This window comes from Montipora foliosa, chromosome 1, assembly GCF_036669935.1.
Source record: "Montipora foliosa isolate CH-2021 chromosome 1, ASM3666993v2, whole genome shotgun sequence".
Lineage (NCBI taxonomy): Eukaryota > Metazoa > Cnidaria > Anthozoa > Scleractinia > Acroporidae > Montipora > Montipora foliosa.
Window position 1 is genome coordinate 44,820,856 of NC_090869.1, and position 25,000 is coordinate 44,845,855.

General features: G+C 37.9%; 1 protein-coding gene across 5 annotated transcripts in view; it reads right to left on the reverse strand.

Moving 5' to 3' along the window:
* LOC137999455 (U6 snRNA phosphodiesterase 1-like) overlaps positions 1 to 25,000 on the reverse strand; it is a 52,664-nt gene that overhangs the window by 2,566 nt on the left and 25,098 nt on the right. For 2 of the 5 annotated variants that reach the window (XM_068845231.1, XM_068845246.1), the window contains 4 exons: positions 4,434 to 4,473; positions 512 to 577; positions 299 to 382; positions 1 to 118 (listed from right to left, as the gene is read on the reverse strand). The exon at positions 1 to 118 is cut by the window's left edge and continues 32 nt beyond it. In XM_068845231.1, the coding sequence (XP_068701332.1) occupies positions 1 to 118; positions 299 to 382; positions 512 to 577; positions 4,434 to 4,473 (308 nt within the window). The remainder of the gene's footprint in view (positions 119 to 298; positions 383 to 511; positions 578 to 4,433; positions 4,474 to 25,000) is intronic. The other 3 variants (XM_068845236.1, XM_068845243.1, XM_068845241.1) reach the window with 3 other exon arrangements.

A 25,000-nucleotide genomic window follows, 5' to 3' on the forward strand; every position in this document is an offset into this window, starting at 1 on the left:
ACGTTCCACGTAATGAAAACACAAAGAGTTTATTTCCTATTCTACAATGCACTTCTTTCACTTGCAATACTAATGACCTGGCGATTTCTTTCTCACAGACCTTGCCTTCAAAAACACCCTGAAAAATAAACAGGAGAACAGAATTTTCAAAGCAAGGATAATACAAAGCTGGTTCAAATATTAAACATGGTTTAGTGTACTAGATCCTTGCCATTAGCGCTAATCCTGCTTCGAACTCAGCTGCTGAGATATTAACCCAGCAAGACTATAGTTATACAACTTGGAACGTTTGTTCTACCTGAAGGTTAGTTTGAAAATCATTTGCATCTTTAGAAAAGACATCACCAAGAAACCAAGCAACACTAACATGAAAGGATGGATCCTGTCAGTGAAGAAAAAAATCAACACATTATTTGATGTACCTGTCACACTTTTCTGACTGTCGCACAAATCAATTATTGCACTTCATCATATTTAAAATGGGTTTTATCTAATTGCAGTCTCCCCTTACCTTATAGAAAGCAGGAAGAGCGAATTGCCCAAAAATGCCATCCACCACTCTGACAATATCTTGAAACTAAAGATCACAATTATTTGTTCAAGTTAAATAATTTAGAACCTCTTGAAACGTTCTGAATTAAAGAAAAATAACAGATAACAGTCCAACCAACAGCATATCTATTAGTCTATCTCAAGTCATTGTAAGTTGGCAGTTGATAAGTTCATAGGATCAATGTAAAAACTATAAACCTGAACCTAGGTGAAAGTGAATGTTGTTATTCATCCAGATTCAATTCAAGTGAGGAATTACTTAAATCTTTTTATAGAATTTTGGTCTTCATTATTAACAGACGTGACAACTGAAACCATCAGTCTTCATCAGAAGTTTGCCACATGGTAGTTCACTATCACGTGACAAACGTCGAGGAACGGAGATGAGGGCCCAGTCCAATCGCCCCCTCTCTGATAGTGAAAAGTCCTTACTGGCTAAAGGTATGCCAAGTTCATTACGGCAACCAAGGAGGCGATCTCAAAAGCAAGGCTAGGGGAAACTTAAGCAAAACTTGTGCGTAACCAAATATGCAGCAGTCTCTGCAAGATTAAATTACCACCATCTAATTTGAATAAAGATGAGCGCAAGGCTTTGTCTGTTCTAACAAAAGACGACACCATTATTATTGTGGGGGGGGGGGGGGGGTAACCATCCCTTACATACGAGGCCTATCTGAGAATATTAAGAACATTCTCAAAGAACCAAAAGGTCGAGACAACAGAAAGCAAATTGGTATCTTTAAGAAAATTACGACATTTTTTAATTTCCAAGACATGTTTAACTATGCATATAAATTGGGAAAAGCCTAATTTAAACCAACAAGTTCATCATGTCAACCTGACACTTAATAATAATAATAATAATAATAATAATAATAATAATAATAATAATAATAATAATAATAATTTATTTATACATGTAACACCAAGGAGCTCATAAGTGCTCGTTAAAACGTGTACGTGTGTACTAATGTCAAAGAATAAAATTGTACAAAGTATAAAATTGTGCAAAATATAAAAGGATAAAATTAATCAATCAATTAATTAACTCTACAAAATACTACCTAGTAATTAATCTATTTACAAAATTTTTAAAAATTAAAAAGAATCGTTTCATTTTAAATTATCTATGCTTGAAGTCATATGAACCTTAAGAGTGCGCTTCAAAGATGAAATGTCTTTAGACTCTCTAATCATTGGAGGCAACGCATTCCACAGTTTACTAACCTAAAAGGTAAAAGATCGATGCATATACTCCAAGTTGAATGGGGGGAGTTCCAGCCTTGTGCTGAGCCCACGAAAATTGTATTTAACATTACTAATACAGGGTGCTCCGTGGCTGTACAAGCATTAATATAACATAACTAGTGACTGGAATTGCCTGTGTTGTTCCAAAGACTTGATATTAACTATTTTTAGGAGGTAGTCGTATGAAACAGACTTCGGATAGCCTAAGATACTTCTTAATAAATAATAATTAGTGCTCTCCATTTTTGTTGTGTCAGCATTACCTATATCCAGCAAAAGAGGGCTGTAATACTCAATATGTGTGTATTCTTTCACCAGTTGGGGGACGTTTTCTTTTATACTGTAATTTCGACACGGCTAAATTAAAAATCTCCTTACCAGCTTACTACAAGGAATGTCTAGATGCTTGGTCCGAACTAAACAGGATAACACCCAGCTCTACTCACGAGGTGAATAATGAAATTATTTGCATTGACAAAATGTCGATATATAGAGGTGATATGATTAAATTAGGATTGCTTAAGATAGGTGACGTTCTGTGGGCAAATAACTCTTTTCGTTTTAACGTGTACGGCACCTCACTGTTATCTCCTGAACAAAATTTCTTTTTAATGAGCCTTATCGATCCCTTTCCCGCTGAATGGCGCGCCTCTGTTAAATCTTTTACTGACTCGTCGTTGATTGAAGAAATTCCAAATGATCCCAAACTTAGATTGGGAAACAGAAACTCAGTTCCAATCCTCGACATCTCCTCCAAACAAACCTATGAAATCTTTTTGAGGAAGAAGCAAATTCCACCCACTGCAAAAAGAAAACTAACAAATAAATACCCTGATATAAATGTGGAATGGGATAAAGTTTACTCTTTACCTTTCCGTTCAACTTTGCAATCAAAGACTAGGGAGTTTCAATACAAAATCTTGAATTGCATTGTCTATACAAACGAAATTCTTTATCGTTTTGGCTTAGCTGCCTCCCCTAGTTGCAGCTTTTGTCAAGAAACAGCCGAATCCATCGAGCATTTACTCTTTTCCTGCAAAATATCCTCTGAATTTTGGACATGTTTTATCCTGGCTTAAAGACAATGATATTTATATTGAAACATTGAAGGAGTGGGACATAATTTTTGGGAAGTTCGACATAAAAGACAATTTTAGTTTAATAAATCATTTATTATTACTAGGAAAATATTATATTTATTCTAAAAAGTGTCAGAATAGTCTATCAACGGCTCAGGGTTTTATCGCTCGGATTAACTTGATTTATAGAATTGAACTCCAAATTGCCAGAGAAAAAAGTAAGCTTTCACAACATTTTATTAAATGGAAAAAACTTGTAGAAGTATTGACCTAGGAAGAGATGGTGGTGGAAGGAATATCAAAATACACGTAAGTTAATAGGCAAGTAAATTTTCGTTTGTTTCTTTAGCAGCTTGTAATATATGTCCAATCTAATTGAACTAGTGAAACTACGAAAGTAGTTTATTGTATTTAACATATTGTAAGTAGGTTTATTGTAAGTATTATATTGTATTTAGTTTATTGTAATTATGTATTGTAAGTGATGTATTGTAATAGTTCATTGTAAGATATTGTTAAGCGTTAGGCATAAAATTGTAACATATTTACAAAATGTAGCAAAAAAATAAATAATAAAAAATAAATAAATATATAAATATAAAAAAATATATAAAAAAAATGATATATAAATAAAAAATTACAAAAAATATATATATATATGTGGGAGAACATATGCCTTGTAGAGACGTACCAATACAAACTCCGGAATAAACTTGCACACTTACACTTTAGGCTCTACATTCTTTAAAACACTAAGTAACTCATTCAAATATGTAATTCTTGTCACTTAATCATAATTAATTATGCATGTTTCGCCCAGTTGTTACATATTCCTAATGGTTTTTCAAATATTCTTTAACTGACGATGATGTTCGTGACATCGAAACAAGTCTTGGAAATTAAAAAATGTCGTAATTTTCTTAAAGATTCTCAAAGAACACGGCATAACAGCGTTTTACAAACCCCAGAACACGCTAAGACAACAGTTGGTCAAGGTTAAAGACAAACAGTTGTTTGAGAAGCATTCCAACCTTGTATAAGGTCTTACCTGTGGAGGGGAGGGCTGCACCGAAACCTATGTGGGACAGACTCTTCAGTCCATCACAGCCAGGCTGAAACAACATCTACAGGCGAACTCCAATACTGCTTTAAATTCAGCAGTTTAATGTCACCTGAAGCACACGGGACACGAGTTGGATTCAAGGGAGTCAAGACCTTAGATAAAGAACGAGATTGGCGAAGAAGGGGAATAAGGAAGCGATATGGAAAAGGGTGGAGGATCCAACCCAGAACAGAAAGGGGGGCTCCGGTTCTCTCTTTCTCACACTTGGGACCGGCCCCTCCTCTCCGTTCCTTGACGTTTGTCACATGATAGTGAACTACCACGTGACAAACTTCACCGATGAAGACTGATGGTTTCAGTCGAAACGTCTGTTAATAATTAAGACGAAAATTCCAGAAAAAGATCTCAATAATTCCTCACTTGAACCTACGTGAGTTACTAACAGTAATTAAATCTTCCCTATTTGGGTTAGTCAGGGAGAACATACTCACTTTTTGGCATTCGTTTGCAATTCTTAATGCGAGAAATGACCTGGAAAAGGCAGACAGACACATTCCTTGCATCAGAACGCTTATCACTGGTGAAAGAACTGATCACATTGTCGGTCTCAAATTTCGAAAGTACTGACTTTAAGATACGACAACTACAGACTAATATCACTATGGACAGGACCAAAATTAGGACTGGGACGAGACATGAGTGATGTAACTTCCCACCGTCGCAAGCTGACAACGGTGCGTAGTTGGCTTGTTTGTCGTACTGAGATTACGGTGAATACAAATGCATAAAACTTCTACCAAAAAAAGAAAGTTTTAAGTTACAATATGAACAGGGGTTTTCTGTCTTCTAACAAGTAAGCGAAAAACCACATGTAGGACAATTTCACTTGCTTATGAACTCTAAAAAGGGAAGAATTCAACTGGTAATTCTGGCCGCCAATTTAAGCTTATTTCTATGTTAATTTAAGCGTAAGTTTAGCTTATATGAGCAAGAATACTTACAACGTCCTTTGCATTTTCTAGTGGAGATGTAAGGAAATAGCTTTATTATGTTTGTTCCAAAGTATTTTGAAAAAAAAGTCATTAGAATTTAATTGAGGTAGTGTCTAAAATTTTGAATTGCAGAGTGTGTAAGGCTGCACCAACACGAAACCAGTAAGCTTCATAATGTTCTATTATTATTTATATTTTATAACTATTCTGTGTATATTCGCTGGAATGGTCGTTCAGGTTGAAATACACGACTTAATACTTTAGTCAATTTCAGATGCTGTCACTGCAAGAAAACAAAACTGCACGACTGCGTAGCTGCGTCATATCATGTTTAGGAGATGTTTCTTTCCTTATTTAAGCAATGTTTTTGTCGACAGCAATCAAGTCCATAAAATTAAGTGCTTCATTCATTTAATTTAAAGCTTTATTTGAGAGATAAGAGTGTACTGTTTGATGCAGTTTTGTTCCCAGACCAGGTTAAATTCAACCAGTTCTAATAGTTACGTAAGTGGCTCTGGGTGTTATCAGAGATCTGAAAAAAGAAATTTATCAGAGATCAGAAGTTCTTAAAATTGGAAAACGTGTTTACAAACATCACAATAGAGTGGTTTTTCAAGATTTGTTGAGTAGTCGAATTTGTAAGCACTTGGTTTGGTTTTGGTTTACGACACTCAATTGGAAAGCGCTCTAGCACAGAATCAAGCAATAAACTTTAAGTGTCTTTATTTAATAATGTAATTGCTTAGTGAAGTTATTCACAATTGACTTCAGGTTAAAACTCTCCGAAAGTACATATTGTGAACCTTATAGAAGAAAGTGTCGTTGACGTGCTTTTAATTTAAAACCGAAACTACAATGACACCTTTGTTATGTCTTTGTTTTAGCAGAACATTTAAAAACAAAACAAAATTCTGTTGAGAGAAGTAAGGCAAAAGGAGCCTTATGTGGAAAGGATTGGAAGCAAGGAAGTGGTCAGAGATTGCAGCTGCAATAAATACCCATGTTGACTTTGCTGTAATGACAAGGGAGCAAAGATCACTGAGACAGGGGTTCAATGAGCTTCTCAGCGATTTCTCTGCTAAAATGCAGAACTAGGGGAAAGTGAGTGGTATTAGTCCTGATGACTTAAGTGAGGCGGACCAGATTCTGGAAGAAATTCAAGAAGACATCGCCTCCAATGCTATGGCTGCATGTGGCACCAGTGACAAAGGTAAATCTGAGAGTGAACGAGCTAAAGCATTGACCATAGACCATAGAGCAATGGCATCTTGGGGAAAGGAAGCAGCTGAAGATAGTAATGAGGAAGAAGGCACCAAGCCTAGGCGTAAAAGAAGCAGGAGAAGTGAGAATGATCCATTAGAATAATTAACTGAAAACAAAAGGGGAGGCAGGAATGGAAATGAAGAAAGAAGAAATGGCTCTCCCTAGAGAATAGCTAAGCGTGGAAGAAACGAGAATTGAGGCCGAACAGACCAAATACAGTACTGGCAGCAGGAATAGCAGCTTTACACGCGCGTAAGTCCGCCACATTGCGCGCGTTTTGCACGCAAATTACGCGCGTTACGCCAGAGTAAAAAAAAAAAAAAATACACAAAAGTGTGTGTAAATAATTACACGCAAATTCTTCACAGTGCATGTAAAATTTTACACGCAGAGTTTCATGTAAAAGAAGGCAGAGTATTTACTGTTGTACATCAATTTATAGCGGCTTTTTGTCAAAGAAAATGTTGCATGTCTAATTGCCCTACTGGTTTCTGAAGACCTTATTCAGCTTTGCATTTCAATATTTTCATGACAAGTGTCCACGTTGGTTGAATAGTGAAGATTTGGTTTTAATGACTGTTGTTGCTGGCTCATCTGTAGTCATCTTCTGAATATCACTGCATGTTTGGCTGGCTAACTGCATGTTTGCATTTGTTTCATTTCGTGTTTCAATGGGTGAAATCAATCCTAAAATGAAAAGGCTGTTACTGTGAGTCGGGTGATAAATCACTGCTGCTAAGGCGAATATGTCATAAATTACAAGTAAAAGTAATGATAGCGTGCACGCGGAGCACCATAGTTAAGAAGATATGGTAACTCATCGATGCGAGAAAACTGGGTTTTATAGCCATAACGTCATGAACGTCCGTACATACACACGTCTGCCCCTCGATGTATGCCAATGTGACCAGTCAAGTAACCGTAACCAGTCAAGTTGAGAGCTCATCGAGGCTCCAGTTGAGTTCACACTCTAGCTAGTTTAACACAGTGGTCAAACGTCTACGCATGCCCAAATGGATATTTTTTGCCAGCCGCGCGCCAATTTCCCACGCAAAAATTTTAAAGGAAAACATGGAAACAACCGGTGTAACGCAAAATTTACGAAACAAAATTGAAACATTCATAGAAATCTGTAAAAGGAAACAAGAGAAGGTAAAAGGAAAACTTAAGACTTTCCAGACACAAAGTTTATGAAATTACCGGTATACGTCTGCAAAAACAGCGTCATGCTGCGAGCTGACAGCGTGGTATATTTTTATTTCTTATTATTAATCATGCGATGCGTGACACCGGAAGCTGACGGCAAGCGGTGTGTAAACGAAGGGAAAACTCGTAAAGAAATTAAAGAAAATTGCATTATTTGGCTTAGCTCAGACGAGCTGACAAAATATTGGCAAGGGCTCGAGGGATTCCGTCGGGATCGTGGATTTGTTTGCGGCACAGAAATGAAATCCATCAAAAGAACAAACCATGTTCGTGTCCTTCATACCTATCCCTGAACAAGATTACAGACCTGGAATAACCTGGTATTGCAAATACAAACTTCAGGCCGACAAAAGCTTTATAGATCACGTTAAATACATTCCACGGAAAAGAAAGGACTCTAACAAACAGAAGGTAGAATACTTTTTAACATTTCACGGATTATTTCTGTTAGCCTGTTGTGCAAGTTAAAACAAACAAATATATAAATAACGAGGAAAATGTCACTTATTGGATGCAGAGGGCCCACAAGAAGAGGAACAGTGCCGTGAAAATACTGATCAATAGAGGCAAGTCTAGTTGTGTATATATTTATTTCTAACTGTGATATCCAATCGATCTTATTTGCTTACATTCCATTCACATGTTTAATCAAAAGTAAATCATAAGAACGATTAAATCGCTTTAATTTTTCAAGGCTCTTGCAAACTCTTTCCTTTACATATTCATTTTTTCCAAATCAATTAAGCCAGTAATAATTATGTTAGTGGCCAGATTAAATCACACCAAGGCATGTTAGATATGTAGAAAGGAAAAGAGAAGGAAAACAGGTATTTTGCCCTCCTGTTTATTTACTAACAACTACTTCTAGCAAACGTCAGAGAGTAAAACTGGAACTGTCTTTTATTATAATTTATTATCATTATTTCAGAGCCTTCAATTGGAGAATTAATTGAAAGATTTCAGATGGCACTTGGTAGTCATTATAAACATAGTAGTTTGCCCTTGTAGGAAGTGACTGCCATGAGGAAGTTTACAGAGCTTCAAGTACCTGGATTGTTTAATGCTGTCTTTAAAACAATACTTCAGACTGTCAGACGACAGAAGTTACCTCCAAGAACAAAGAACAGTTGCCCTCCTTCACATAACAGCATATTTCAGGTGTGCACGAACATGAATTAATTTAAACCAATAACAGAGTACATCTGAAAAATCTGAAATAAATTTTCATGTTTGCATATATCACAGATTACATGTCCTTTGCAAAAAGACTTTGGTCTCTACATGCATCAGCATGGCCTTCCAAGAACTGGCCTGAACAATGGCCCCATCTTTGGTTTCTCAGTTGCACCACAAACTATTGACAGGCACAAAAGGAACTTACAGGAGCAGCATTCGGACTCACATGTTAGGGAGAGTGTATTCAATTACATTATATCAAATAATATTAAGTGATGAATACAGATCTAAAATAAGATTACTGCTTTCAAAATAGACAATTTAGAGTTTATTGCTCAAGGGAATTTGACTGTAATCTATGGAATATTAAAATAAATTACTATTGTTTGCTTGTTAGTAACTTCATTAGTTCAACATACACACTGTGTAATATTTAGTTTGTCAATGGATTATTCATTTTCAGTTATTAGGAAGGTACATCTGTGGTGTTACTACTGGATGATTTCCATAACATCCAGACAGTTCGCATACCAGATAATCTAAAGTTGTCAAAAGCGATGCATATGCAAAGGAAGGGACACTTTAATGTAAAGGTGGTATCGCAAAAAGTCATCTGTCAGAAATTTTCACCAAAGGTCTTAAAAACCATCACAAGTCATTTTTTAGTCCTCTTGCTACAGTACAATGCCAACAACTGAGGGAATACGATAAACAGAAGCAAATCAAACAGTTCAGGTGTAGTATGAATAATAATATATTGTTTATTTCCTTTCTTGAGCCCTTCATTTTAATCATACCTGTAGTGAGTCTAAAATTAATAATCAATAATAATAATAATAATAATAATAATAACAATAACAACAACAACAACAAAAGAATAATAATAATCTTGAAAATAACAGTAAAATTCCTTTGTTTGCTATACAATCTGCTGCCTTGTGCTGTATTGGTCATTTTGGGGAATGAGAAGGTTACAAAAACTTAACAATAATTGTGGAGCATAATACAGAGAACAGTGCAGATGTACATTTCAGTATCTTGAAATCCAGAAATCTGGTAATAAATTAGCATGTTCACTGTAATATCATTATGTGCTACATTGCATCCTATTTTATCCCTGAAAGCAGTTCCACACGACCATCTGCTTTGTTGCTCAAGATGGAAAACTGTTTGTCCTGACAGTCACTTCCATTTCCCTCATGGTTCCATAGTTGCTATAGGTCTGACATATCAGGAAGAGAAGCTAAGCAGTTCTGGCAAAAAGTAAACAAGAAATGTCATTACAACACAACTTATGTTCTCTTACCTTTGTAATATTTCTGTGACTACAGACCAGTTATTTTGCATGTACAGTGTAGTGTACAGAACGAATTTCAAAAGAAGATAAATTAACATTACTTAAAACTTCTTACAAAAGGAAGAACGGCGAAGTTCTTGTGTTGAACAGACAAGAGAACATCTCAGCTGGAAATAACAGGTACTTCAAAACAAAAAACAATACAGCTACACAGAAGCATTACACTTAAACAAAATAAAACACGATAGTTTGAAAGAACTTTTCATTACTTAAAATGAAAAAAATAGGAGAGCATTCAGATATATTAATTTATAACACATGCTTATGCACTTAACTCAAGAATTGTACGTAAGCTTGAAGGATGATATGAATGATGTAATATTTACACAGATCACGACAAGAACACGGCATTTCACCTTTCTTTACGTGTAACTTACAATGATTTCCAATGCTGTGCCTTCTCGTGCATGAGTGCCTTAGTATAATTTATATAGACCTTGCTAAATCGAATACATCGTACGATCAGCTGTCATTGCTTTACTTTGACGTACTGTTTGACATCACTTTAACATGTGGCTACTGTATGTCTCAATAAAAGAATATATACAGACTTACTCGCTTGTGTGGTCGCTTTTAACTCCTGTGAGGCGACTTCAGTGTCACAACTTCAGCCCACAAGCTCGCACCGCCATTTTGGCAGCCTTTTCGCCACTCCAACGCTCGCACATGCGCAGACGTTTGACCGCTGCCTTAGCTAGTTTACAGCATACATCTTTGGTATTGGACATCAATGTTATGGCCGATTGACACCTGTCAAAACAAGGCATCCGCTGACCAGTATAACGTGACCATATCGCGGGCTCAAGTTCGACCTTATCGAGGTCAGCTGTTTTTTTTTTTTAAAGTTGACCGCTGACCAGGGACTGGTTGTTGATTGGATCACAAGCTCAATCCAGGTCAGACACTCACACCTGAGCATAAACAAGGCTTAATTTTTCGCGCTCTGTCTGTGGCTCGACGCAGCTACACGTTTATGCTACGTCACCAAAAGCTCTTGACAGTTGATGCTTTTCGTGTTCAGGTACGGTTTGGAAAATACATTTTCGTGCGTTTTTCGCTGGTTTCAATCTAGGTTTAACATAATATAGCTGTGGTCAGGACACACTGGTGGCTACGTAGTTATTCAAGTCAAGCATTGGAGGGACATAAACTTAAAGCTGGGTGTTAACTTTTTTAGGGCTGCTTTTTGCTCTGAATTGCAGTTTTTGGTACAAGTCTTAAGATTTTTAATTTTGAATCTACTAAGGTTGCAAGATGCCTGGACGGCCTATGACAGAAGAACAGAAACGAAAAAAGAGAGAAAGAGAATGAGAATGACAAAACGGTACACCAGTAATACAGCTGTACCTTAAACTTGGTGGAAGAAGTTACTCCACAAATTCTTTTCATGGACACTAAACCGTTTGTTATTTCTACACATGAGTTATTTCAAGTGGATGCATATTTCTAAAAAGTGCTTTAGTCTTTGTTCAGGAATGAAACTCGAATTTTTCTTGTTAATTGGAATTAAATAACAATCATCTGTACTCTTTTTGGACAGAAATAATCGATCTGTTACTGGTTTGTTTGGCTCTAAAATGAGAGCGAACAAGAAGTTTTTTACTCCGCTTGCCTAACTGTTTCTCGATGTGCCTGAACAGTGACAAGAAAATTTTGCACTTATGTTATAAACATGTAATCGCAAGGAGTTCTCGTAAAATTAAGGAAAATATCACCAGCTTGTGTTTTCAGAAGTTTGTTTAGAGCACGTTCAGGTAATTTGTTGGAGATCTTGTTTGAAGTATGTCCTTTCTAGCCGATTCTGGTTCTAAGCCAAGCTGGCGTGTTTCAATGAAATACATCACAATGTAAATGATCTCGTTTTCAGAGATAAAGTGGAATAAATAAAGTACATCAATAAAACTCCTTGTTTGACCTTGAACGGACAAAGACCATCTGTCACATCACGAGCTATAATACGTCTGTGATTTCTAATTTTAGCATGATTCTTATTCGCTGGCTTTTGACATTCTACTCTGGTTGCTAAGGATTTGCTTGTTTTCTTTTAAAACTCTTGCGATTCAAGAAAAATTAATGGCCTAACTGGTAAATTCGACAGTAAATTTCGCTGGAAAAACCGTTATCACACTCACGCCTTTGTGATTCATGCGCTCAGTCGGTTTTTTAGGTGAAATTAACCATGGAATTCACTAGTTAGACAGCAAAAAAGAAGACATAATGAAGCAATATCGGGGAAAACCAAAAGTAAATCTGTCAGTTTCTCCTATTTAATCAATTAAAAATCAAATGTTATAACTGTAACAAGTGAACCATCGATGGAAACGCTTTTATTTTGACATTCAATTTGTGGATCGAGCGATCACATGTAGCAGAAAGACGGAAGTTCGAATTGCTTAAGGGATATTTAATTGTGTATTTTGATTTGTGCAGTCAAGCTGTTAGAATCAGCTATAAAGGGGAGAACTTTAAGCACACACGTCAATATTCAAGAAACAACGTATACATACATTTACATGCAGTTATAATACAACCGTTGACAACCACGAAATTGAGAAATGCCTCAAATCGCCTTGGATATGGAAAATAACCACACAGGCAGGAAGCTATCCACAATGGCAATAAGGTTAGGCTTTTTAATTGACATTTTTTTCATATAATTATCTTCATAAGCTTTTTATCAGGATTTTCATACAAATCCTTATATTTTTGTCGGCCATGCTCACACTGAGCTTGGGGCACCTGTGGAATCAAAAGAGACAAAAAGCATCATACTCCCAGTATGACTATGCTGGATTTGAAGATTTGTACGCATCAAACAAAAGTATAAATTCTTTGTTGTCTATAATTTCATTCGCTGATGAGTAAACCTGAGAATTTTGACCCTTAACGAAAGACGCAAACATTTTGGATGCAAAATAACAAAAACAGAGACAAGCGACAGTGTTTTCACATCAAGCACTCGTTCGTAGTCCGGTGTGTGTAGTCGTGCCACTCATTGTGTACTCGGCCCAGTGCTACACAGCAAGATAGGTTACTTGCAACCGTAGTCCGTAGTAATCAGTCACAGTAACTTAAAGTCCCTAATATCTCCAACTGCAACATGGCCTGGCATTCAAAACTTGCTGAGTATTTCTGGTTAGATGTAAACACATTCTTGGAATAATTACGTTTATTATATGGATATCAATGAAGTACCGCAATTTTTCTTGTTCCTAGAATTTGATATTTTAGTCTCGCAAAGTAAAGATCATAGTATTTTTATATTGTACATGTGAGACTGAAGTGAAGTGAAGTGAAGTGAATCTATTAGTCTCTCCCCTTGGGGCTTTTCAGGACTAATTTACAATACTTTGTGGGGGACTTTAGCCAGACTGCTTCTTACGCAATTTACAATTATTTTAGGAAGTGAAAGATGCCCCGCTCAGATAGGTCAGACCATACTATTTAATTTCCAACAAGGGCTATGAGACAGGACCTCCGGTTTACAGTCCTTATCTGAGAAGAATTGAAAGTCTAACCATGCATGTGCAGATGTAATTACAAAGGCAGCACTTTCTCCTCTAGTCAGTTATTTTAAGACCCTGAGTGTTGGTCCGGTCGGAGTCGAACTAATGACCTTCCGCATGACAGCCCAATGCTCAAACCACTGAGCCACCAGTACGTGGTAAAGGAGACTATTAGTCAATAATAATATTATTACTGCATCCCTTTCACATGCAAAGTTGAATTTGAATTTCAACACTGTGACTTTCACGAAATTGTTCTTTCTAGGACTGAATTGACACATATTACCATATAATGTGACGTAACAGGTCACCATAGCAACAAAAGAGCTATCTAAAAACCCTTCTTTTTTGTCCAGAGAAGGTTACATTTCTTATGACTGCAAAGTGATTACCAGGTTAAGGTGAAAGCCTATGCAAAGTTTAAAAAATTCTCTGAAGGCACCTTAAAGTGCTTTTTCGATTTGAAAATTTTAAGGTGGCTCTGAATCCCCTCCAGATAATTTGTTCTACCTTTGGCAGAGGGTTTCATCTTCGCCTGCTCATCACTTGCAGCAATAAAATTGGGTGTCACTTTTTTTTAGATAGACTGTAATCGTGGAAAGAAAAAATTATAATCTGTTTTTAAACAGCTTTCCTGTTACTATGGAGACCAATTAAGTCCTAATAGTAGTGATTCTTGTTAAGCTATAATACGTGTTTTCATTTGCTGCTATAACCTTGCCACTGTTACATGAAACAGTGTTGAAGAGTTAATCCTTATGATAAGACACTCCCATGAAATTCTTGAAACGGTTTTAGCCACCTTACACGACAGGGAAAAAACACATTCTTGAGAGACAAACGTAATTTATTTGTATTTTCGTTACAATGGCTGTCATATTAAATTCAACATTTTCGACTACAGTTCCAGATCACACTTTTTGGTGCTTTTAAGTACAATGGAGACCAATTATGTCTGTCACAGATTATTTGAATTGTGTGACATTTTTTGGCACTATTGTTTTGGAGCGTGCCCATATCACGTGAACAATGAACCTTGAATTTTGATAAGGATTTTTTTCTCCGTGTGCAATGTGCTGAAATCGGTTTTGAAGCCCAAACATATTGTTGAATTAAGTTCTTCTCAGTGTTGACGAAGTTCTAACTGAATTTGATGGTTCAGCTGTTGGAAGGGACAAGGTTAAAACGATCATCATTACGCTCAATGATAAATTAGAGACCGTAAAATCAATTTTACAGGCAGTAGAGGAGCCAAGCATTGTAACTGAAGTTGAAGAATCGGAGGAACTTCACACCAAATTCCACGCTGCCTTGGTGAAAATTAGACTGATGTCAGATCATGGAAAATGAATCAAACAAACCGACTAAGAGTATCCTGGGCGCTTCAAATAATGCTGTTTATGCAAAATTACCGAATGTGTTCGAGAGGAGGAAGAGGATCATGATGCTCTGCGATTTATCTGGGTCTATGATCTGGAAGGTGACCCAGTATTGGTGTTGTACACAGGGTTCGTACACCACTGGTCCATCAAAATTCCAGGACTTTTCCAGGACTTTCCAGGACCATATTTACAAAATTCCAGGACCAGGAATAGCCAGGAAACTGAAACAATATAAACAAACCAACAAACTATGTAGCCTTTTTGCTACGTTTCTGCAAGAGCAAATAAAATTCAGTAACAGCAATGACCTTTATTGTTGCTTTTCGTATCTAAATCATGTTGGTAAGGCTCAATTAAAACAAATCCTAACTGAACAACTGTCCACTGACAGCAACAACGAACTTAATTCCAATGTTTCTTAAACAATGCAATCTGCAGCTTCATGTCAAAGTAAGTACCTACTAATGTTCAAAATTAAATGATTTAAAGTGAATGAGGTATGTGTCAGTAGGGCACAAATTGTTAATGGAAGTAGCACTGGAAAGTATAACAGTAGCAAATAAGTATACGATGTTCACACTCTAACCTGGAACTGCTATCTAGTCAGGTGTCTTTCAACTCCCGCAGCCTACAGTCTATTTTGCTGTCAATTTTAGAAGCTTCTTCAAGTTTTCGTTTTGAGGAACTACGATGACTGTTTGAATGTGCCACTAACTACCTTACTTTATCAATGTTTTTTGTACTTTCTGCTTTCACAGAGTAGTCATCTGCAGACTTAACCAGTGCTGCAGCTTCACTTTCAAGCCTCTTCTTCTTGGCTTTCAGCTCATCAAGTTCCTCCACCAATGACTTTCTTTTCATTGAGAAAGCCTCTTTCTGTTTCTTCTTCCTCTCTTCTTCCAGGTACGCCATGTATCTTTGCCTTGCTGCAGCAACCGAGGATGTCATCTGCTTGGTTAGAATCACATTTAGGGACCCCTTAACTGTATGAATGTGATCCTGAATTTGTCTCATTACAACAAATGACCTTTCCTGTAAGTTGTCTATGGAGACTTGTTTGTTTGTTTGTCTTTCCACTGTGGCTTGGCCATGGGACAAGGTCAATAGACTCTTGAGTACAGCCCACAACTTCTTATAGGATTTCTTAGAGGCTAACATCTCATAAAACAGCTTGTCAATATGATAATCTTCTTTGGTGTGATCAAAGGAATTCAGCCTTGAAATATGCTGGGGGACCTCTTCATTTAGGAAAGACACAAACTGCTGTTTTGTTACATCAACATCACACTCCTTTAACTTCTTAGTATTCACTAGGGCCTTCAGAAGTACTTGAAACTTCTCAACGCATGTTTCTGGCTTGCTGACCAACATTTGGGGATTCAAACATTGCAATGCCCTCACAGTTCTGTATCCCAATGGTGACTTTATCCTAAGGTGTTTTAAAGTGTTAAAACTGACTACTTGCATTCCATTTTTAGTTCAAGTATTTGCCTGTCAGTGACTTTCTTTACTGCCACAAGCTTTTTCAATTGCTCAGTGCCAACAAAACCAAGATCAACCTTGTGAGCTGTGCACTGATTGCTCTTGTCGCTGATATCCACCTTCATTAAGCCCTGGGGTGTTGCTCCATGTTCCTTCAAAACAGAATTTTTGATCACCCTGGACATAATGGACTTGAGCATACGATGCAAATCATCTCCCAAGAAAGGCAGCATAATACGATCATTTTGATAAATGGCGAGAAACGGTGTTACTCCCTTTGCAATGGAGATGAAAAAGTTTATTTTCACCTCTAACAAAACATCTTGCAACACGTTCTTCACAGTCTGAAATGACTGAGTCGTTGGGTTTGGGAGATTCTTCTCTTGCACAGCCTTTACATACTTGAGTAAATGCGGCAACATCTCTATGGGCCTCTCTGCTACCGGGATATTCTCTACCCATGTGTGTTTGCAGAACGTAAATGCAAATACACTGCTGCCAGTTACACGGGTGTAATCATCCCTTCTTGCAGGTGTATCTTTAAATAACTTGAAAATACTACTGAAAAAGTTATCCAGTTCCCATCCAGTTCTCTCTGAGCCATGCTTAAATGCACTATGTATGATATGGAGGCCACAGGTATGTTGAGGAAGGTAGTGCTGTATTCATCGATCAGCTGATGGGAGAACATATCTACAAATTTCCAGTTGACATTAGGACCATCCATTGACACCTTTAAAGTAAATAAAAAGGCAGGCAAGGCATAAAAACCAGAAGGAAAAGACAATAGAATGGGGACAGAAGCTTGTGTTCTGAACCAAGAACAAAGAACAAAAGGTCTCTCATTAGACTTGCTCAATATACGGCTGTAATTAAACTAATTATATATGGCATTGAGAATTTATAGTGATATTGGTAATACAGCAAGACTTAAAGGACTATCAGAGACCAGTCCTCATTTATGCCTTAGGAAGAGGGGGGGGGGGGGGGAGGTGTTTCTGGCAAGTTTCAACATTACAGGAAAGAATTACAAACATCTAACTTTTCAATTCAAAATGCCACACATTATGTATGACCCCAAGTGTAATCACAAAATTAATTTAAACACACCTGAAGCAACTTTCGCTAATGTTTCTGTTGCCTTGTTGAAGTGTTCCAGAAGGTCCTCTGATGTTGGGTGTCCAAGAAACTGTGACATCCAGTACCGGCTCACAACTCAATTGCCACCCCAAAAACGAACAAAGACATCTAACTGCTTGTTCTTTGTGATGAAGTTCAAACTTTAAAGTGCACCTAACCTCAAAATATTTTTTTCGCGAAAATGAATCTTTGCACCTATTCGAAACGCATTGCGGCCATTTTTTCCTTTTTCTAACAAATCCTGCCATTTTATAGGCTTCGAAAGTTGCGAAAATCCAAGCATCTTTTGTTCACGACCGAGTCAGAAGGGGAGTGGGTCTATTCCTGATTTGACGTCACAAACTGATTTACATTGCATTAACTCTTTGTAAAAATGCATGCAAAGTAGATTGTGACGTCAAATCAGGAATAAACCCACTCCCCTTCTGACTCAGTCGTGAACAAAAGATGCATGGATTTTCGCAACTTTCGAAGCCTATAAAATGGCAGGAAATGTTAGAAAAAGGAAAAAATGGCCGCAATGCGTTTCGAATAGGTGCAAAGATTCATTTTAGCGAAAAAAATATTTTGGGGTTAGGTGCACTTTAATCAAACAGCAGCACAAATGAATCTTCTGTGTCAACTTTCTCTTTTAGTAGCTTTCCAAAATAGGGGGCCAGTCCAAAGCAAGCTAAAGAACTGCACTTTTTCTCACCGCAGGAAAACTTCTTAGCAAATATGTCTTGGAAAACTTTGTCAATCCCTTCGTTTGAGTGAAAGGAATGGTGCTTTTCAACCGTATGCAAGTCCAACGAATTTCGGATTTCAGTGTTTCCTCTTTGGCCATATAAGATGATACCAACTTTTTTTTTTAAGAGAAGCAGATGAGCTTGGTGTTTCAGCACTTTCATCACGTACTGAAGGGCTGGAATCTAAGCCACGAGATATCAAAGGACCAGGTTTGTCAGAGCTAGATGACGATGCTGTGTTTGAAGACATAAACTGGGTAATTGGCGCTGACCGCACAGCTATTAATGCTGCTAATTCTTTGTGCTTCCTCTCTCTCACACGACTTTTGAGGGCGGATTCTCCCATATTTGAGCAGTCGAATGTTTTTTGGCACAAGCGACAACGTGCTTTGTGTTGAGAGCTTGAATCTCGTAATATCCAGTCTTTGTACGCCACGTGAGAAGTCCCGTTTTCGCTAAAAGTACACTTCCCAGGCATTGTTCATTCAGCTTAATCACAAAGGGCCAGAAACAATACTTTTGAGCATGTTTTGACTTTTTTAAAAACAGAATGAAACAACGGCAACATTCTCATCCAGATTTTCAAACATGGGGGACCCCGTAAAACCGCAGGGGAAGCTAGAGCCCAGACTCTGAACTGTTATGTTACATTTGGGATTAATGACAGGTACGGTATTGCAATATTTTACACGTTCATTGGTTGCCCGCAAAAAAATTGCAAATGTGAGCCAAGAAAATAAAAAGAAACTGATTCACTGTCCTAGGAAAGGTCTAGTTTTCCAGGAATTTCAAGGACCAATGCATATTTTCCAGGTTTTGCAGGCCTGGATTTTAAAATTTTAAATTTCCATGACTTTCCAGGTTTTCCAGGACCCGTACGAACCCTGTGTACAGCTTCTGTTGTGTCGTGTTTGGCATTAAGGCAAGCCCGTTCCTGTTGAACGCTACCTTGAGGCATCACATCAGTCGGTACAATGCAGATCCAGAATTTGTCCAAAACTTGTTGAACTTGTTCCATGTAGACGATTTGGTGTCAGGAGAAAAAAAACCAGAAGGTGGTTTCCAAGAAAATGGGTTTCCAATCTGCCTAAGATTCGTGAAAGGATATCTGAATTGTAGGCTGGTATTGATGAGAGCAGTCCTTAATCCAAAGAAGTAGTGGAAGACACAGAGTCTTATGCGAAAAATTCCATGGGACACTTTGAGCAGCTTGATATGAAGAATGAGAACAAGGTCCTGGGTCTCGACTGGAACTGTGTTACTGATGCATTCATGTTCAAATTTGAAGCTTTGTTAAGGCTTGCAGAGGGTCTGCAACCAACCAAGAGAAGTTTGTTAAGCTTGGGATTCTCAGACCAGTTCTTGTACTGATGAAGGTACTCTTTCAAACCCTTTGTGAAGAGAGACTTGATTGGGATGTGCTGCTCCCAGAAGCGGCACAAAAAAAGTGGAACAGGTGGCTTAGAGATCTGATAGAGGTATGGGAAATCCTAGTTCCCCGGTGTGTGTATGAAGGTACATGTAAATGATACCCTCTTATAGTCTTCATGGCTTTGGAGATGCTTCTGAGAAGGCGTACTATGCTGTTGTGTATTTGGTTTTGGAGGTGAGCAGTGGATACTCCCCAGTCTTACTGAGATAAAAAAAAAATAGTGTCTCCACTTTCGAAGCACTTTATCCTAGACTTGAGTTAGCAAGACTGGTATCCTCAGTGAAAGAAGCCATGCAACCTCAAATTCAATTGATGAAACCTACTTGTGGTTAGACAGCCGGGCGGCGATTTGTTGGATCAAGGGGGACAAGGAACTGAAGCAGTTTGCCAAAAAGGAGGAATGAGATTTTGTCGTAAACAGAGAAACCAATGTGGAACCACTGCTCTGGAATTGAAAACCCTGCCGATAACGGATCACAAGTAGAGTTTTCCTTGAGTATGAGGAGCAACTGATATGGTGGAAGGGTCCCACATGGCTATTACAGCCAGTATCCAGTTGGCCTAAGTCTGAAGACCATTTCATATACATGTATGAGACAGAAGAGTGTCAAGCAGAGCTGAAGAAAAAAGCAGCTGAGAGGTCTACTGGTGTATCAGCATTCCTTGCTGCTAATAGAAAACCCGATCTTGAAGCCTGTATCCTAGTTACAAGCTTAGCAGTTGCAAAAGGTCATACCTTTTCAAAGAAGCGTTTGACTGATTCTTGAGTCTTAATACTTTACAGATTATATTATTATATACATATATTACCCATCATTAATTCACATTATACTAGTTATATAGACATATCTTTATTATTATCATTACCTTTTTTTTTGTTATTAGCCTTTGTTTTTGTATTATGTATCATGTAGAGTACACGCATTGAGGCGTAGCAAAATGCGTACTAAGAGCTGTAATTAAATTAAATTAAAATTAAATTAATTTAAGCTTAAATTAAATTAAATTAAATTAAAAGGTTATTCAGTATCACAGCCCTGGTGCTACGTTTTGTGAGGACCTGAAGATCAAGGCCAAAATATTTCTAGAAGGCACCGTCTTGCAAGACGAAATTACAGAAGCTGAAGTTTCAAACGCTAGACGCAATGATTGAGAGGTGTCCAGCAAAATGTGAAGTCACAAGCAAACAGCTGCAGCTGCTATGAATGCATACATTATTCGTATATTTATTGACCAGTGACTTTACTGGTCAAGGGGGGAGTGTGTCACAGATTATTTGCATTGTGTGACATTCTTTGGCGTTGTTGTTTTCATGTGAACATCGAACCTTGAATTGTGATAAGGAATTTTTCTCTGTGCAAGTGTAAAAATCGATTTTGAGGCCCGAACATATTGCTTCTTCCCTGGAGAAAAACCTCAGAGGTTCTTTGAGGATCTTCAAGGATCCTTAAAGATTGTCAAGGACCTACAAAAGATCTTTGAAGAGGAGGACCTTTCAAGGATCCTTGAAAGATCTTTAAAGATCGTCAATTGCAATTAGGAGTTGTAAAGATCCTGGTGAGAATATATTTCAAGATCTTGGTAAAAATCTTTGCAGATGCTCAAGAATTCTTTGATGATCTTTCAAGGGTCCTAAAAGGATCTTTGAACTGATCTTGAAAAGATCTTTATCAAGATCCTTGAAGATCCTTGATGAATCCTCATATGATCTTTAAGGAACTTTCAAGGATCTTTGGAAAGATCTTTGTAATCTAATCAAAAGGATCTTTCAAAGATCTTCAAGGATCTTGATAAAGATCTTTTCAAGAACAGTCAAGAGATCTTTTTACGATCCTTGAAAGGTCCTCAAAGGATTCTTGAAGATTTTTTAGGATCTTGATAAAGATCCTTTTAGGGAATTTTTCTTAAGGATTTTTTTGGGATTCTTCAAAAACTTTACGGAGAACCTGTTGATACCTCAATTAAATAATGTCTTGCGCGATTTTGATCTCAAGAAGCTATTAAAGGATGTGACTGTTGAACTGAGAAGTAATCCAAAGGAGTAAAGGTTCATTTATAGCAATTGATTAAAAAAATCAGTAAAAGAAAAACCCAATTGCCTTATGTTGTACTGCACTTATTACATAATATCTATATTCTGACAAAATAATCACTTTATGTAAATTTTATTAAATAACATGGGTTAAGTGGCAAGAACCGTAACGAGAAACATCACTAAAGACGGTGCTATTGCTCTTGTTTATACAAGGACCATTACTTCATAGTCTAGCCAAAAAAATGCATTAAATACATATAAACCAATGGTGTGTACATGTTTTATCAGAGATCGTTTATATATTTATATACACTGACTTGACATGAAGTTAACATCAAGTAGCATGTCCAGCCTGAAAACACTTGTATCCTGACAGTCAGCTCATCTACCACAGTTATACATGTAACTTGGAAATGGAAGTGAAGCGAGAGCAACGGATTGATGCTTGCTCTGTCTCACTTCACTGCAACTACGAAAACTAACACCTTCTGAAAGCAACCTTAACTTGATAACCCCTGAATTACTTCCTTCACTTTTTTCTACGACGTTTGTTCTTGAACCAGTATAAAGAAGGACAAACCCATTAGCCTGAGTTGTGGCCTTTGGGCCGCCACGCAGACTATCAAACATCGTTGCCGAGATCAGCCATCTTGGATTTGAGCCACTCTGGTTAGCAGTACGCCAGTTCCAACAATTGCAGGCTCACACCAGCGACAGATGGATGGCGGTTATTTTCGATTTTTCGGTTTACTGGAAATGATCCTTGCCATATTTTAGTCATTTTACAATGTTAATGCTTGCCCGCTGCACGGAATTGCTGATAATAACTAACCTAAAAAGGTAAGCGTTGGATAAGGCAATGTTGATGCTAATTTCTTGGGCTTTTGTCCTATAAGTACAAAAAAAACGCACCCTTGATCACTGTCCAAGCCTTCTTTAGACTCTACTTAGAAGGGTTTCTAAAGAATGAGCAGTTATCAAGGGAGCTCAGTGATGCGTGCAGAGAAGGTGTAAAGGAGAGAATCGAGAGAGCTCATCAACGATTCATTAATGTTATTAATTCATCTGAGGTCATCATGAAAATGTCTGAGTACAACACTCAGAACAACAGCAGTCCGTTGTTTGTAGTAACACGCCACTATATGAGGTGGGTTATGGAGATGTTCTCCTTCATCAAGGCTGTGTGCACTGGGAACTGGCAGCTACATCTTTCTTCCCTAGAAGTCTTCACCAAGTACTTCTTTGCTCACAACAAGATTAATTACGCAAGACTGATCACTGTCTATCTCGCCGAGATGGCATCCCTGAAGGACACAGACCACTGCTTATACTAAGAGTTCACCAACGGCAACTGGATAGTAAACAAGAACCAGGAAGCTCCATTTTGTGCAGTAGGAGGCGACAACACTCTAGAACATCTAAACTGCTCCAAGAAAGTGTGCGGTGGACTAGTCAGGATCACGCTGAATGCCAGAACTAGCAAGACTAGCAACAGAGGCCAAATCTATGGCAGGCCTGACTACAGATTCCAAAGAACACCACCATGACTTCTCTCCTGCATTACAACGAACGAGAACAAAGCCATCCATCGGTTGACACAGACAATCAAGAGCTACACTGCCCCCTTTTCACTTGGTGATAACACTGGATCAAATACCGACCTTTATAATCTGATCACGAAGAAAGCTGTGAGCAAAAAGACGAAAAAGATATGGTTCAACAGAGTGAAATAGGGCAAAAGTTGTTCAGCTCGTTTGTAGAAGATAGAGTCAAATCGGGTAAGATATATCTCTGGGCTGTGATGAAGAAGAGTAAGCTACAGGTATGGAAAAGTAATGGGAGGGTGATCAAAGATAAGACAGTAGAGCGAGTGGAGCTTAAAGAGGACAGGTCTCTGTTTGTGCAGCTAATGATGGTTTGCAAGAGTCGCCCAGATATTGACATCAAAGAGGCTATCAATCTCTATGAGTTCACGGTAGTTCCAAGGTCCCTGCTTGCTTCAGATGGGACAATGATGCATTGCTTTTGCAAAAGCACGTTGATACACATCCTTGAGAAACAAAGTGGAGAGTCAAGTACCAGTTCCATAGGCAGTAGCGATGTCACAGTCGCAATCATTGATGGCATGGCAGAGGTCCAGTCGTTAGATAAGCCAGACTGGCCCGAAGGTGATGGAGAGACCTGAGGCTACAGGGAAGAAGGTCATTGCGGCATTGGCGACAGAGTGTAAAGCAACATACAAGGACGTGAGCCATTTGCAGAGCGACCAGGAAGAAGCGGACACAAAGATAATCCTCCATGCGCTAGACGCTACAGCTGACGGTGCTACAAAACTTTCAATCTATTCTCCAGGCAGTGATGTTTTAGTGCTAGCTATCAGACACTATCCAGAGATGTGCACAAATACAAGTTTTGTGACTGGATCAGCAACAACTCGCCAACAATCAAGTTGCAACCAATTGTAGAAGCACTTGGATCAGCCAAGACAGTTCCATGCCTTAACAGGTAATTTCTCAGGAAAAGGGAGACCGACTTGCTGGAAAGAATTTGAAGAGGCCAATGAGTCGATCCTTAGATCCTTAGCCAATCAGGGTAAAGATGATAACCCAGATGAAGAAACCCTTGATGGGATTGAGCAGGTCGTCTTCCAGCTGTACCAGCCAAAAGCCACAATTAAACCTTTCAAAGAACTCAGGTGGTCGTTGTTTAACAAGAGACAAGCTAAATCAGACAGATTACCACCAACTAAGGCAGCTCTGCACCACGCCATACTATGAGCACAATACCAGTTGATTGTTTGGAACAATGAATGTGTACCTAATCCTGTAAATTGGCCACCGTAAAGAGATTCTAATAGCTCACGTTTCGAGCGTTAGCCCTTTGTCAGAGCGAATCGCAGAATTGTGGGTTACGTCTAGTTTTTATAGTAGAGTAGGAGCTACGCTATTGGTGGTAACATTCCGATTTTTCACGTTGAATGTTACCACAATTCCTCGATTCGCTCTGACGAAGGGCTAACGCTTGAAATGCCAGCTTTTAGAATATATGTACGGTGGCAAATTTACATTATCAACTCTGTTGATAAAACCAAATATTTTGGGAAGTTATACTAGTATATTTCTCTTTACTAACAACAAAGCTTGTTGTGGAGGTTTTCATAAACTTTCATTAAAAGAGGCTGCAAAAAGCTAACCATTTGAAGCCAAGTAAATGGACATTCACATCGAATTTAATTATCCCGGTTTAAAATAGTACCATTTAAAACACAAAATCAAGCAAAACATCGCTTGATTTTAGTTATACATAGCATTGAGTCTGAGTGTTCCAACATGTACCTCACAGTATAACATCAAAAGCGA